General features: G+C 44.7%; 1 protein-coding gene across 1 annotated transcript in view; it reads right to left on the minus strand.

Annotated features, from left to right (window-relative positions):
- The window catches only part of CENPE (centromere protein E), a gene marked incomplete at both ends in the record, with an annotated part of 51792 nt that overhangs the window by 16412 nt on the left and 20787 nt on the right, over positions 1–14593 (minus strand). Inside the window, 15 exons of the mRNA XM_084251984.1 lie at positions 1340–1444; positions 3226–3384; positions 3975–4265; positions 4741–4899; positions 5491–5772; positions 5961–6155; positions 6579–6737; positions 8268–8531; positions 9387–9539; positions 9650–9940; positions 10380–10535; positions 11777–11968; positions 13195–13353; positions 13457–13729; positions 13835–14149. Of these exons, the coding sequence (XP_084108110.1) occupies positions 1340–1444; positions 3226–3384; positions 3975–4265; positions 4741–4899; positions 5491–5772; positions 5961–6155; positions 6579–6737; positions 8268–8531; positions 9387–9539; positions 9650–9940; positions 10380–10535; positions 11777–11968; positions 13195–13353; positions 13457–13729; positions 13835–14149 (3153 nt within the window). The remainder of the gene's footprint in view (positions 1–1339; positions 1445–3225; positions 3385–3974; positions 4266–4740; positions 4900–5490; positions 5773–5960; positions 6156–6578; positions 6738–8267; positions 8532–9386; positions 9540–9649; positions 9941–10379; positions 10536–11776; positions 11969–13194; positions 13354–13456; positions 13730–13834; positions 14150–14593) is intronic.

A 14593-nucleotide genomic window follows, 5' to 3' on the forward strand; every position in this document is an offset into this window, starting at 1 on the left:
CCCTTCCTGTTACCTGCCTGGAATCGGGTTCCCTGAGGTTTATCAGAATAAGGGGTCAGGTTCTAGCTCTGCCACTTCCAGACTGGGGGTCATGGGTCCATTATGACAAAAACAACAAGAACAACAACAACAATAATACCAGTAATAATAATAAAGACTACATGGTCACCACAAAGTCTCCTAGCAAATCAAGTACAGCAGCACTGTGTAATTTACTTAAAGTACGTACATATATTCAACGTGTGAAATACACAATACATCACAGCTGGAAGAAATGCTGGAGCACACCTGGAAGTGCCCCAACACCATGTTTTAAACTGAGACAGGGTCAAATCCTGACTCTCACAATCTTTAGCCGTGTGACGGGGCCATGCCTCCCCTCCTGCACTTGTCCCTCGGATGCGCTCTCCTGCTATATTGGTGGAGCAGAGTCCAGCTCATGACAGAAAGTGGCTGCAGGGGGCTTGGGTGTGGTGGACATGCAGGCTGAGGCCCACAAGCCCAAACGCGGGGGCAGGCGGCAGCCTGGGGAGAGCAGGTGAAGTCAGGCAGGTCAAGGTGCTGGTGGCATCGTGAGCTGACCCGCATGGCTAGTGCAGGTGCTAACAGACAAGAGGCCCTGACAGTAACCATTCTCTTTCCACCAATGCAAGGCAAAGCTTGCCATTCCCTGACCTGGGATGCTGGTGGCCCTGCCATGGTTTTAGGATTAGCTGCACCATGGAATCTGACCTGTGGCAGCACCGCAAACAACAAAAGACGTCTCTAGGGATCAGGCAACAGGAACCTCCTGGCCTCACCCTCAAACGATCACCACGTCCACTGCCAGCTCTGGGCTAAGCCACGTTCTCTCCACCTGGACATTGAGTTGGTCTTCCTGCTTTTACCCCGCCTTTCTCAACAGCAGATAGTCACATCTACGATGGTCCGTAAGGCCTGGGCTCTGCGTGGTCAAGGCTGCCACAGGTCTCCACCTCTCCCAGAGGAAAACCCCAGGTCCTGCCTCCTCGCTGGGAGCACAAGCCCTCAGGTCTCGCCAGCTGGGCCCTGCCCAACTCCCTGCAGCCAGCAGGCAGCCTCTGTGCTGTGTCCAGGCCCCTGTGAGATCGATTCTCTCTCAAAGGGATATGCTCAAGTGTCACCTTTCAGTGACACTGCAGCCACAAACCACTGTGTGTATGTGTGTGTGCGCGCGTGTACATGCATACTCACACCTGTGCTAGATTACCAAATTAAGGAAGATATTGACCGTCTCCTATTCATTCCACAGACCAGTGACTCCATTTTAGGCTTTTAGAAAGGAATAGCTATTCACCTGAATTTTAATAAAGACACTTACTTTTATTCTAAAGCACTTCCCTCTCAGGTTTTCTGTAAGGTGTCTTCCATCACATACTGACGTTTTTCCACATTTGACCATCGCTTTGTGGTTCTGCTGGTCCTGCTGTGATACAGAGAAGTAACAAGGCTTCAGCTGGAACTAAGTTCACACATAATGTCTAGTCATATAGTGACCTGACAGTTTTTTTTATCATTTCAATAAAGGAATGAAATGATACACTTGTAGCTTAAAAACATTGTTGATACGGTTAGAGAATGAACGACAAAACAAGTGTTTTTGGAGGCAGGATTTATTCCTGTGACCTTTAGGGTTACGAATTAGATTTTCTATTTGTCCCTGGTTCCTACTCTTCCAAGTCTCTGCATTAGCATAACTACCGCCAACCAACCACACCCCAAACAGCCCACCTCCTTGCCGGGTCCCCAAGTCTGCGCTCGGCCTCCCCAGCACCCCATAGCACAGAGCCCACCTCCAGACGGACTGAAATCCTGCTGGCCAGCTTCTCCACTGTGCTCACTACAGTGCCCGGAAGAATGACTAACGTTTAAAACATTTCTGTGAATTAAATTTCATTATAAAATCAGGCCCCAAATTAAGATGGTTCCTCAGAGCCTGACATTTCTATTGAGATTGCAGGTGATTTATGAGAAAAGAATTTTTATAGGTTTCATACAATTTATTTGCCCAATTTTAATGTTATTTTTTAGAGGGTCCAATTAGGTTTTTAAAGGTAAATGATTCCAAATGTCTCAGAAAATGAGACTAGAGTTTCATTTTTATGTTCTCCTTGCCTTTGAACTCCACTTACAAGTGCCTTTCTCTGTCAGCAGAGGGAGAAACTGGGTCTTCAACCTTTGGATATTTCTCCATTGGGAGTAATGCTGAGTCTTGGTTTAAATACCTTTTTGAAAGTTACATTAAAAAATAATCTGCTTGGGCCTCCCCGGTGGCGCAGTGGTTGAGCGCTGGGTTGCGAGGCTGCCTACAGCCTCTCCAACACCGGTTCAATCCCCAGCCGCGGCGAGGGTCCCACATGGCGCGCAGACCTCTCCTGGCACCCACTGCTCCCCTCAGCAGTGTACTTCGTCAGTCTGCCTGCTCTGCTCTCCCCTCTGGCTCTGGTGAATTCTCTCACCCTCCCACGCTTCTGACTGTACCCAGTGCTTGTATAAATAAATAAATAAATCTAAAAAAAAAAAAAAAACAACTGCTTGATTTAACAAATTGGTTCTTAAAGATAAATACAAAGGTATTTTCTAGAAAAGCATTTTAGCTTCTTTTAAACTGTATTTTCTATTTGGGTGAAAAATTTATATTTTCCCATTATCCCTTTATTGTTTGTAGAAGTTTCCAAAAATCAAATATAAAAACACTGCTACCCTTTTCCAAAAGCTTGAATCGTCCACGCTACATTGTGACACAGGAGGGGAGGACTCTCACTCACTCTGGCTACCCCTTCTCCCAGGGCCTCTCTGACTTGGTCTCTTTCCATTCTGAGAGATTCTTTTATGCTCCTCAGTTCATCTCTCTCTTTAGCTACAACTCTTATTTCTTCAAGGCTTTCATGAAGCTTCTTAGTCAAGTCTAAGTTCTCTATTTGCACACACTGCATGGATAAATTCTGGGCCTCAAATTGCTTCTTTAGCCGTCCCAATTTCTTACTGACGGATTCTTTCATTTTGAGAAGATGAAGCTCTTTTACCTGAAGTTCTTGGAGCTTGAGATAATGACAAAATAAGTTAGAAGGCAAAAACAACTCCTTCAAGGAAGGAGAAGCGTCTAATATACAGTGTCTACTTACACCCACCTGTCTACATCTCTATCTCCACAGAGATAGCCCTTCTCATTCTACAAATCTGGTCACCAAAGAATAAAACACATACCTTTTTCTGTAATTCATCTTTTGCTTTATTTAAATCCTCCTGAATACACGAAATCTGTGTTGTCTTTTCTGAAAGTCTCTCTCTGAGTTTACTGATAGTTTCCTGGTGCTCCTTCAAATGTACATGAGCAGTTTTCAGTTCTCCTTGTGTTTCCTGATCCTGTGTCATAGAAATGATTGAGAAATACACTCTTAAAAAGGCACAGTGCTTGGGCCTCCCTGGTGGCGCAGCGGTTGAGCGCTGGGTTGTGAGGCTGCCCACAGCCTCTGCAGCGGCAGTTCGATCCCCAGCCACCAGCAAGGGTCCCACCAAAAAAAAAAAAAAAAAAAAGCACAGTGCTTTTTCTTCGTGATGACCCTGTTAAGCAGAATCTCTTAAAGGGTGTGTGCCGGCCATGGAACACACCCACCTGCCACCCCAATTAAACAGCATTTATGGGGGGCTCCTGCCCCACCACTTCTCTCCTGCTGACTCTGTGTGGCTTTCTCCTTTCACCTTTCACACCTGTAGTCTTCCCACATCGGCATCATAAAGAAGCCCATTCTTAGGCTTGGACCCCACAATCTGAATGCCCGCTTAGCCAGTGCCATCCTGGTCACCTGCACTACTTCTAGGTCTTTCCCCGAGGCTGCACCAACCAAAGATGTGCACATGCACAATCCTGTACGAGGAATTGTGATAGCAAGTGTCTAAGTTCATCATCGGTCTGGGCCCAGGAAGCCGTCCGGCATGGGCGCGGGGGAGCTCACCCTTGTAAGGGCTCCCTGCAGCTCTCCCCGAAGCTGATCTCTCTCCAAGATGAGCATCTCTTCCATTCTCCGGAGACGATCCCTTTCTCTCGTTACAGATTTCATCTCTTCAAGGTTCTCATGCAATTTCTGAGCCAGATTTAAGTTCTCCATTTCCATTTTATCCAGGGTTAGACTTTGGGTCTTGAGTTGTGTCTTTAATCGCTCCATTTCAGGCATTTTTTTCTGTGTCTCACTGACAGCTTCTTTTAACTTAAGAAGCTGTTGTTCATTTGACTTCAGTTCTTGAATCTTAAGATAATCACAAAATCATACATTAGTATACAAATTTCTTCTTTCAGGGAAGGAAAAAGAATCGTTTCTAAACCTATTAGCCTAATACTTTTCTCATGTCACGCATTACTACTCTGTGTGATTCCTCTCGTGATTTACTGTCTTCTATGCATAACAGAAACCCTGAGGGTGTAACTCAATTATTCTTGACACACAGCCATGTCTTTGTAACCACCGCCCAGATTACAACACTCAGCACTCAGAACCCCCAGATCCCCGTCTGCTTTCCCACCTGCTCTTCCGACCCTCACAGTCCTAGACCAGCGTACCTGCCTTTCAACTTACAAAACATAACATACTTATTCTTTCTCCTGTCGAAAGGCACAGACCCAGGAGGGTGATGCAGCGAGGCCAGTGAGAACTGCCACTGCACACACCCCTAGGTTCTGGGCACCAAAGTTAGTATCTAATCAAATGAGCCATCCCCCAGTACCTTTTCTTGTAACTCGGTGTTTTTGTTTTCTAGATCCACCTGCATACTTGATATTTCATCCATCTTCTCTGAGAGCACCCCTTGGAGTTTATCGATGGTTTCTTGCTGCTCTTTCAGACACATGTAAACAGACTTCAGTTCCTCTTGTGTTTCCAGGTCCTTCATCATGACAGAAAATTCAAGGACAGTGATATATTATTTTAATGCTAACTGATTTTGTAAGTGAAAGCCATATTTTCTTAGTAAAAATCATCAAATGCTTGCTTATTACTCCACTATTGAGGGCACAGGTGTCCCTACCTCTCACTTCCCCAGAAATAAGCCTGTCATACCCCTATTCTGCTTGCTTCCACTCAGAATGACTTTGAGCTTCCAAAGTAAGAACATTCAAATTTATTTCACTTTTTTTAAACTGCTGTCTAGCACTCTGACATGCTGCTCATATGTGCCCAATTTCCCTCTGATTGACATTTAGGTTGTCTCTCATTTTTTAATTAGTCGCTATAGTGTACTCTGTGGTGTGTAAGTGCACGTTTGTGTGTGTGTGTGTGTTTTCCTTTGTCTTAACAACTGAGTACGCACGCAGGCAGACTCCAGTGTGCACTAACAATGTGGGGGCACAGCAGATGAAGTGCTCAGGACTGCCCAAGGCCCTGTCCAGAGGTCCCCAGCTTCCTGGCGGCTGTGGCGCCATTGGAGACAGGCCCGCTGTGGCAGGAGTGGGTATAGGGTGTGATGAGAAGGACTCACTTTGGTCTTGGCTGCCTGGAGGCTCTCCCTGAGCTGTTCCTGCTCTGTCTGGAGCGCCCCCTCTGCTCTTCTCAGGCCATCTCTTTCCATGGTGATAACTTCTATTTCTTTAAGGTTTTCATGAAGTTTCTGTGTCAACAGTAACTTCTCTGCTTCCAGACCTCCCAGGGTAGAGTTCTGGGCCTCCATTTCCTTCCTCAGTTGCTCTGTTTGGTATATATTTTCTGTGAGACAATGTTTTGCCTCAAGAAGTTGATGTTCTTTTTCCTGGAGTTCTTGGACCTTGAGATAATCATACAGTTAGTTTGGCGACAGAAAGAGGCAAATAAACAGCTAAAAAATAGTTTCTAAACAGGGTAGGGAGAGCTTTACTTGTCTTCAATTTTAGGTTAATTCATGTCCTGTCTCATTACAAAGACCCAATTCAAATTGTTTTATTCAGGTAACAATTTAAAAAGAGAAAAATATACCTGTGATTTTAAGAAAGAATTTGTGTTTTCTAAATCCATTTGTATACTTGATATTTCATCTGTCTTCTCTGAAACCATCCCTCGGAGTTTATCAATGGTTTCTTGCTGTTCTTTCAGACTCATGCGAGCAGTTTCTAGTTCCTCTTGTATTTCCAGGTCCTTGATGGTTATTGGGAAAGATAAACACAATTCAAGCTGTGTACGAAGGAGATGTCCTACCTGAGTCCCTCCTCTGAGTGACCTGGAGAGGTCAACAGCCCCGCACCCACCCTTTCTTCCCTGACAGGACCACCCAGTGCCCAAGCCCCCTCACCCATGGCCTGGTAACCATGGCTTCAACCTGTGGCCCCAATCTAAGCAGCCCTACCGCAGACACTGAGCATGTCCCCGTGTCCAGGTTTGCTTTACTGGTCACTGCACCTCACTGTGGCAGAGACCCTTCCACACAGCCCTGCACAGTGGTGCTGACACTGCTGGACACACAGCTGCAATGGCACTTTCCGGGTCCATGCACAATGCTTGGAAGGTCCTAGTGAGACCCTCCCCTGGCTTCCCCAGCTGGGCTGTCTCCCCTGCAGGGTTGGGGAGACCCACCCTGTTCCTTTACCCCCAATTTACCTTTTTCTGTAATTCATTGTGGGCTGTTTCTAGTTCCTTCTGCATGCTTGACAGTTCGGTTTCCCTCTCGCAAAGAGCCACTTTCAGCTGATGAATGGTTTCCTCATGTTCTTTCAGGTGATGATGAGCAATTCTCAGTTCCTTTTCCATTTCTTGGTGCTTCATTATTAGAGGAAATTGCAAGAAATATGCAGAAACATTATAAACATCACGATATGACTAATTTGGTTTTTCAAAGGTTTAGCTTTTATAAAAATGCTTGTAAAATGTTTTTAAAAACCTACTTTAGCTGTGACCTCTCCCAAGTTCTCTCTGAGTTGGTCACTTTCAGCCTGAAGGGCTTCCTGCAGCCCCTGTGACAAGCTGAGCCTTCCTGCCCCCAACTCCGGGAGAGTTGCACCCTCGACTCTGAATGGTGCCTCCGATGCCCCCTCCTCACTCGTTGTTTTCTCAGCCTCACTGCTTTTTTCTTCCATGCTGAAGGACAGGTCTTGATTTTCTTGAGATTCTTGGGCCTTAAGAAAATCATAAAATAAGACAGTTGCTATCCAGAGTCTGTATTTTATTCAAGGGGAGAAGAAATAAGGATACTTCCTACAACAATCCAGCTGGGATCCGCTCATTCATAGAGCAGCCTTCCTGCTCTTCCACAACTCAGCTGGCTAGCAGTCACTGAGGGTGCACAGCGTCCTACCAGAGGCTGGACAGCAAATGGTGAGATTTACCCCTTGGGGTAGGAGAGATACTGTGCCAAATCCCACCAGACCCAGGTGGGGCACTCCAGGGTCTCACGGCAATCTCAGGGAGGACCTCCTGGGGGCTGGGGCACACTAGTCGAGGTCTGAAGGCTGACACCACTAACCAGGTGAAGGGGTCTCAAGAAACAGTGCAGGCAGCGAGAGCAGGACGTCTTCAGGGTGAGGGAGAGCCAGAGACCAGAGTTGTGGAGTCACGAGGAGAAGGAAGATGGGGGGAAACAAGTCCAGAAGCCAGAATGCCTGGGCCCAAGGGCACACAGGCCACGTGGGGAGTCTGGTCTTTATTCCAAGGGCAAAGAGAAGCTATTCCAGGGTTTATGAAGAAAAGATTGCATGGGATTGGGTTAGAGAATCTAAGAAGATTAAGACAGAATGGGGGAAGACCAGGTAGGATGCTATTTGCAGAAAGTCAGGGAAAGCAGTGATGGGGCTGTTGACAACTGGAGAGAAAAGTGGGTGGATTTCTCGCTCTCTCTCTCTCTCTCTCTCTCTCTCACACACACACACACACACACACACCCACACCCACACCCACCCACCCCTCTTCACACCACAAGGCTAGGGAGTGAGCGGGGAGAAGGAGGGCTCCTGGGTTTTTGACTGACACAATGAGGGAGAGGGCAGTGCTGTATTTAAAGCTGGAAGAATCAGATTTAAGAGAAGGAAAGAAAATAGGTTTGCTGAATTAATTTCATATAATTTAGCATTGTTTTTTGCAAGTAATTCTGAATATTTAAGAAAACAACTGTCTTCTCTGAAGCATTTTTTGTTTCAATAATTTCTTAAGTGTTTAAGAGCAACGTCCCGTTTCCAATCACTTCATCACTAAGAGACACATGGGGAAAACTGCTGTCATGAATGACAGATGCCCCAAACTCCAAAGACTCACTTCTTATATGCCCTTCGGGAGGGAGGACGGGTGGGAACTCACGTCGGCCACGGGCCCTCTACTGTCTTCTTTCAGCTGCTCACATTCGGCTTCAAGTGTCTCTTTCGTCCTTTGCAGGTTGTCTCTTTCCTCTGTGGGAGATTTTCTTTCTCTGGGGCTCTCCTGCAGTCCCACGCTGGCAAGCACGGCTGAATTCTCGGCTCCGGGTGGTTCTTCCCAGGTCGCTTGTCCATCCACTGTCTCCCGGGTCCGGTCGACCTCACTCATGCCAGCAAGCAGCTCCTGATGCTCGGGAGGCTCTGGGGTCTTGGGATGGTCACGAAACACAAGGTTAGCACCTGGAGGTCATCACATCTCCCCAGCAATGGGTTGGGGGGGCCTCTAGGCCTAGTGTGGATGACAATCCCCTCTTTACTCATGCCCCTTGATTGCTGCTGGAATACTCATGACTTTTCTGCTAGTCATATTCTGTCATAATTATTTTTTCTTCAGCTTTCATCCAAAGTGAACTAATTCTTATGCTTTACTGACAAATCGTTAGTTCAGTCAGCCATAAAGACCTTCATTTCCAAACTAGTTCCCAAATCTACAGCAGAAAACGCATAGTCCATCAGTTTATATCCCAAACAAGGGGTGTCCCACTCTCAGAGGAGCACCAGCACTCCTTCCCAATTTTTCATTTGTGCATATTGACAATCCTTTGCCACAACTGGTGGTGCTGCTTGTAACTGTGCACACCATATCCTGCATTTATCAAACTGGACTTTAATACACCTATATTGGGAAGAAACAAAAACTTCGTGTTTTGATGCATAGACTCAATGCCTGGCACACAGTGGGCTGTTAACAGAGGTTGTGACCCTCCAGTGCCCCATGACTTGCTTCCTCCACAGCATGGGCATCATCTCAGCCATCTTGTTCCTGGGACTATTTACTGATGACCTCCTTCCACCACAGAGGAAGCTCTATATTCAGGGCCTGGCCCACCTGGGTCTCCTTTGTTCCTAGAACCCAGGACTGTGCTCACCATGCCAGTCACTCAGCAAACACAATCCAGTGAGTGAATGAATGACTTGTAACCAAGACACCCCTTCCTGCTTATCTTTCCTTCAAAGCAGAAAGGAGGAAAGGGCCAGAGGAGGGAAAGAAGGGAAGACAAACCTTGCACTGTAATTCAGTCCTGGATTTTTCCAAGTTCTGAATAGTCATCATCTGTGATGTCTTCTCAACAGTATTTCTTAATTCATCAATGGTTTCCTGGTGCTCTTTTAGACGAATGCGAGCCACTTTTAGTTCTTCTTTTGTTTCTAAACCCTTTATTAGCAAACGACAGGTAAACATTATAGTAACAAACCAAAGCCGCACCTCCCCCTTCCCGAATAGCTCAGTTTTGAAGAAACATGAAAGATAAGGGTGTAACTTACTGTCAGTTCTATTTCCCTTATGTACCCTTTAAGTTTCTCTCTCTCTATTTCAAATGAATCTTGTAATTCCTTGAGATCATTTCTTTCTTTGGTTAGGGATTTTATTTCTTCACAATTTTCATGAAGTTTCTGAGCCAAATCTAGTCTCTCCATTTCTGTGCGTTCCAATGTTAATTTTTGGTTCTTTAATTCATTCTTTAAATTCTCTATGTCATTCATCTTCTTCTGCATCTCATTCACCTCTTCTTGTACAATAAGAAGTTGTTGCTGTCTTTCTTCAAGTTGTTGGCTCTTAAGAATTAAAAATTTTAATTACTATTTTGCCCATAATCTCTTAAAATTTTTATATAAAATTTACTTTACCAATGTTGAATAATACTTATCATTGACCTGCCCATTATTTTTAGCCATCAGTGTAGCAGAGGCTGTCCAAAATATGAGCATTTCAGCAGATCCACCTGTTCTGCTCCCCACTCTGTCTCTGATGAATCCTCTCAACCCCCCACTCCTCTGGCCTTCACCCCAGTTCTTCTATGCAAAATAAATAAATAAATATTAAAACAACAACAACAACAAAAAAAAAAAAACCCCACAAAATATTAGCACTGAGGTCTGTTCACCTGGAAGGTATATGCTCTTCCAGAAACTTAGGCCTACTGGAATAAAAATTCATCACTAAAAAACAAGTTTAGTCAGGAAAGCTGGTGTGAATGGTAACATGAAAATTCACCTTTTCCTTCAGCCTTTCTTCAACTTCTAACAGTTTCTCACGGGTCCTGGAAAGCTCATCTTTCTGGATGGTACAGTCCTTTTCTTGTGTAACTATCTCTTGTTGCTTTTTGAGTTCATCTCTAAGAATTCTCAGTTCTTCCTGGTTTTCAATGGTCTACAATAAAAAAAAAAATTGAAATCAAAATATACCAGCTTACATTTACAAAACCAGGTAAAAGCTTGCATTATCTCAGCCTGAAAAGAAGTCACAAGAAACTACATCAGAAAAGACTAATTTAAAAATAAACTGCATCATTAATCAACCATGCCAAGAATCTTATTATTTTTTTGGTCCTGTGTCTTTATCACCAAACTTACAGACCTGTCATGAGAATTACAACTGGGCTTAACATTCTGTCCCGAGAAGTCTACTCACCTCCACTCCTAAGGCAAAAGACCACTCGGACAGCCATGTCAGAAACCCCAGTGCCATGAAGCACTGCGAGGATGTGGCCGTCAGGATTCTTCTAGTTATCATTGGGACACACAGTGCTTTGGATTTGGACATCAGTCTACTAAATTCTTGTCAAGCTACACAGTGCCCTCCTGTGACCAACTACCCCAGTCAATTACTAGAGAAGCGTTTACAGCAGCTTTGCTCAAAAGAGCCAAAGAGTGGCAGCAACTCAGACTTCCACCGGCAAGACAGCAGGTGCGCAGACCCACGCTCCCAGGAGATCCCACCGGCAGAAAGGGCTGCCGGGTTGGGCAAGAGGTGTGAGTGGTTCTTCCTGTAGGAAGGTCCAGAAGAGACGGTGCTCTCTGGTGAGAAGGCCCAACTGGGGCGATTCAGGGCAGAGAAACAAAAGGCTGTCATCAGGTTGAGGGTATTTTGATGGAGAAACTAACATAATGTCACACGGTTAATTAGCAGGTATAGTAAACATCAGAAAGATTTAAAGAGAGACTAAATATACAGATACACCTGTCAGATAACTCATTTTTCATCTCCTAAGAACGTTTTGGTAACACATTTTCACTTCTGATAAAGACATGTATAGGGGAGCCCAAATGAGTACCAATGGCTAGTCTTTATACAAGGCTATATGGACTTGACTTCTTTAGAAGAATGAAATAGACCTAAGATTTTGATAAATTCAGTTAGGTGACAGTGAAAGAGGTGAGAGTTTAAGAGAACACATTTTAGATTAAAAAAAAAAAAAAAAAAAAAAAAAAAGAGGAGACTTTCCTGGGTGAAGGAGGTGCCCTCTGACTTGACAGGGTAGAGGGTACCCAGGACAGACTTTTGTCAGGTCCTCAGACACACTTAGTGCATGTAAATTTACCTCCATATGGTTGTAAAAAAACTAAGACAAAGACAAAAACACTTTGCCATGGCTACAGTGCCAATCCTACCATTTCAATGCTCTCCTTGAGGTCAGCCTTCAGCTGTTCCTTTTCTGCACTGACCCGCTCCAACACCTGCTGCAGCTCCTCTTTCTCCTGCACTAAAGAAAGTATTTTTCTCTGCTGCTCACGATCCTCCACGCCTGCAATCAGCATCTGGGCTGTTCTGGTGTCCCAGCTCTGTGCACCTACGCCAGACACCTAAAATGGAAAGGCAACAAAGAATTTCTTGGTTCACGTGGGTCACAGTTTTAATAATAATTAAAGCCAAAGCTCTGTCTTCACTATAACCCTACGAGGGAGGTGCTGTTATCATATTCACTGGACAGAGAAAACTGGATCCAGCAAGGAGAGCCCTTGTCCACAGTGCTCGGGGGGAACAATACCCGTAACCATGGACATGAGCAGCAACGTCAGGTAGGGCAGGTGAGTCTGGCTTTAAAAGCCACCTGGAACTCTGCCTTACAACTTTCCTGCACAAGCTGCCTGGCCCCACTGCCAACAAATCTCACAAAGGCTGAAATTTTACTACATGGAGAAAGACAAAATAATGTTGACACAAGTCTCCGCAGCATAATTCATCTTTTCTTCATAGAGTTTAATAAATGCTTCTTAAGAAGAGTGTCCCATAGCCACTGACGCAGAGACGAGTCTTAACCGAAGCAAATGTGCAGTGTGGGCGCCCTGGTGCAGGAGGACAGACAGGGCCGTGGTTGTCAGCAGTCAGGGGTGTACAATCAGGGAGTGCAACCAGGGCTACATGTTCCAACAACTTAAAACAATGGAGAAAACATTAGGGAAATGTCGGTCAGTGGATGATGCTTTGCTATGGCAACATGAGCAAATAAACACAACTTCTGTAAAATATCTTCCTAGCACGCTGGCCTTCCTGGTGTACAGCTAAGTGACGGGGTCAGCAGCTGCTTTCCTAAGATCGCAGAACAAAATAAACCATATGACCTACAATGGGTTATCAAGATGAGATCTGAGCACCTAGGAGTGAAATTATAGCCCAAGACCTAGAAATAGACATAGGCAGCACATACTCATTGCTTAGCGTCAACTCTAAACAAGTCTAACATACAAAACTTTACAGTAAATATTCTGACCATAAATATTAACAATCCAATCTTCCTTACTCTTAGAATTGAGAGTGGATTTTAAGTGTTTAAACTACCCCAGGTCTCAGGAAATATGAACTTAAAGTGTGAAGTAATATTTTTTGTCTTTCCCTTTTCAAAATAGTAGGAAGGTAGTAACATTTGAAGTTATTTCAAGGACATCAGGGTTAAGTTTATAAATGATCACTAGTTATCACCACTGTGGGTAACAGGTAAGACTGAGATCACCACCATGGGCCAGAGTCTGAAGTTAAGAAGAAAGTTCACAGACAAGTATTGAGACCCAAGAACAGAAACATGCTTTACCTTTCCCTGAAATTCACCCTCTGTTTCTCCTGTGCTTCCCTCCTTGGGCACATCCCTGGAAGCTTCATCAGAAATTTTCATTTTCAGTGTGTTGATTGTTTCCTGGTGTTGTTTCAAGGACTGCAGAGCATCTCGTAGCTGTTCCTGGGTCTCTATGTTCTTTGACAAAGAAAAACAAAGACAATTTCTGTGAGCAGCAGTGAGAGTGGTATTGTCACTGCTACTCAGGCGGCGCGGGGACTGCAGGCCACCAGAGCCTCACCATGTGGACAGTGTCCTGAATGTCACTTCTGAGCTGGTCCCTCTCCACCTGCAGGCGCTCCTGCAGCTGTCTCAGCTCATCTTTTTCTTGCGTCAAGGCTCTCACTTCTTCTAAGGTCTGTTGCAGCTTCTCAGTAGCCACCGCCTTCTCCATCTCCAGCGTCTGCAGCCTAGAATCGCTACTCTCCAACTGTGCCTTCAGCTGCTCCATCCCACCCAGCCTTTCTTGACTCTCGGTTGTTTTCTGCTGAAGTTCTTGGGTCTTGTGAGAAAGCTTTAAAATAAGGAGTAGATGTGAGGAGAGTATCCTGCAGGCTGTTTACAAAAGCCAAACCTCACAAGCTTAAGAGTATTTCCTTTGAGGGTATCTGGTACTAACCTCGGTCTTCAGAGCAGCCAAACTGACACCAAGATTTTCCACCTCTTTAGACAGATTTCCTATTTCCTGATTCATTCTTAAGTTTTCCTCGAGGACCATTTCATACTTCTGCTCAAATTCAATGTGATGATTTTTAAAATCCTGGATGTCTTGACCCGTGCCTTTATAGTCTGTTTGGGTAGCTGCTAGGTCATCCTTAGCTTTCCCAATTTCCTCAAGTAAGTCTTGAATCCTACTCTCCTTATGAACTACCTCAGAAAATAAACGGTCCTTTTCTGATGTCACTGCAGAGAGTTCTTCAGACTTATCACGTATCTATGGAAAAGAAGTAGAATTCAGCTCTGTTAGCAATGTATGATCGACTGAAGCCGTTTTTAGGGAGAAAACCTTTACCAAAAAACCCACATTGAAAGGAAGCCACTATTTGACAGGTTTTCTTGGTCATATTTCCATTAACAATGTGTTATCCTGGTTAACTGTGCCTTCAAGTTACATGTCCTAGGAAGGATTGCATCAAGACAGCTCAGTAGGAACACTTGGAATACGTATCTACTTAGCTATCATTGTAAAGTGCTGTCTAATTCATGGTGAGGCTCGCACCTTAGTTTTTCTCAGGATGTGACTCACTTTTACCCCCAAAGACTCTGAATAGAGTTTAGAGTGACAAAAACTGAATGCATGAATAGCTTAAATAATTAAGCTTTATTTAAAATATTACTTAAGTAATTGAAACACATCATCTAGCCTGTGAAGTTTAAT

Source organism: Talpa europaea (assembly GCF_964194135.1).
Source record: "Talpa europaea genome assembly, chromosome: 13".
NCBI classification, from domain to species: Eukaryota; Metazoa; Chordata; class Mammalia; order Eulipotyphla; family Talpidae; genus Talpa; species Talpa europaea.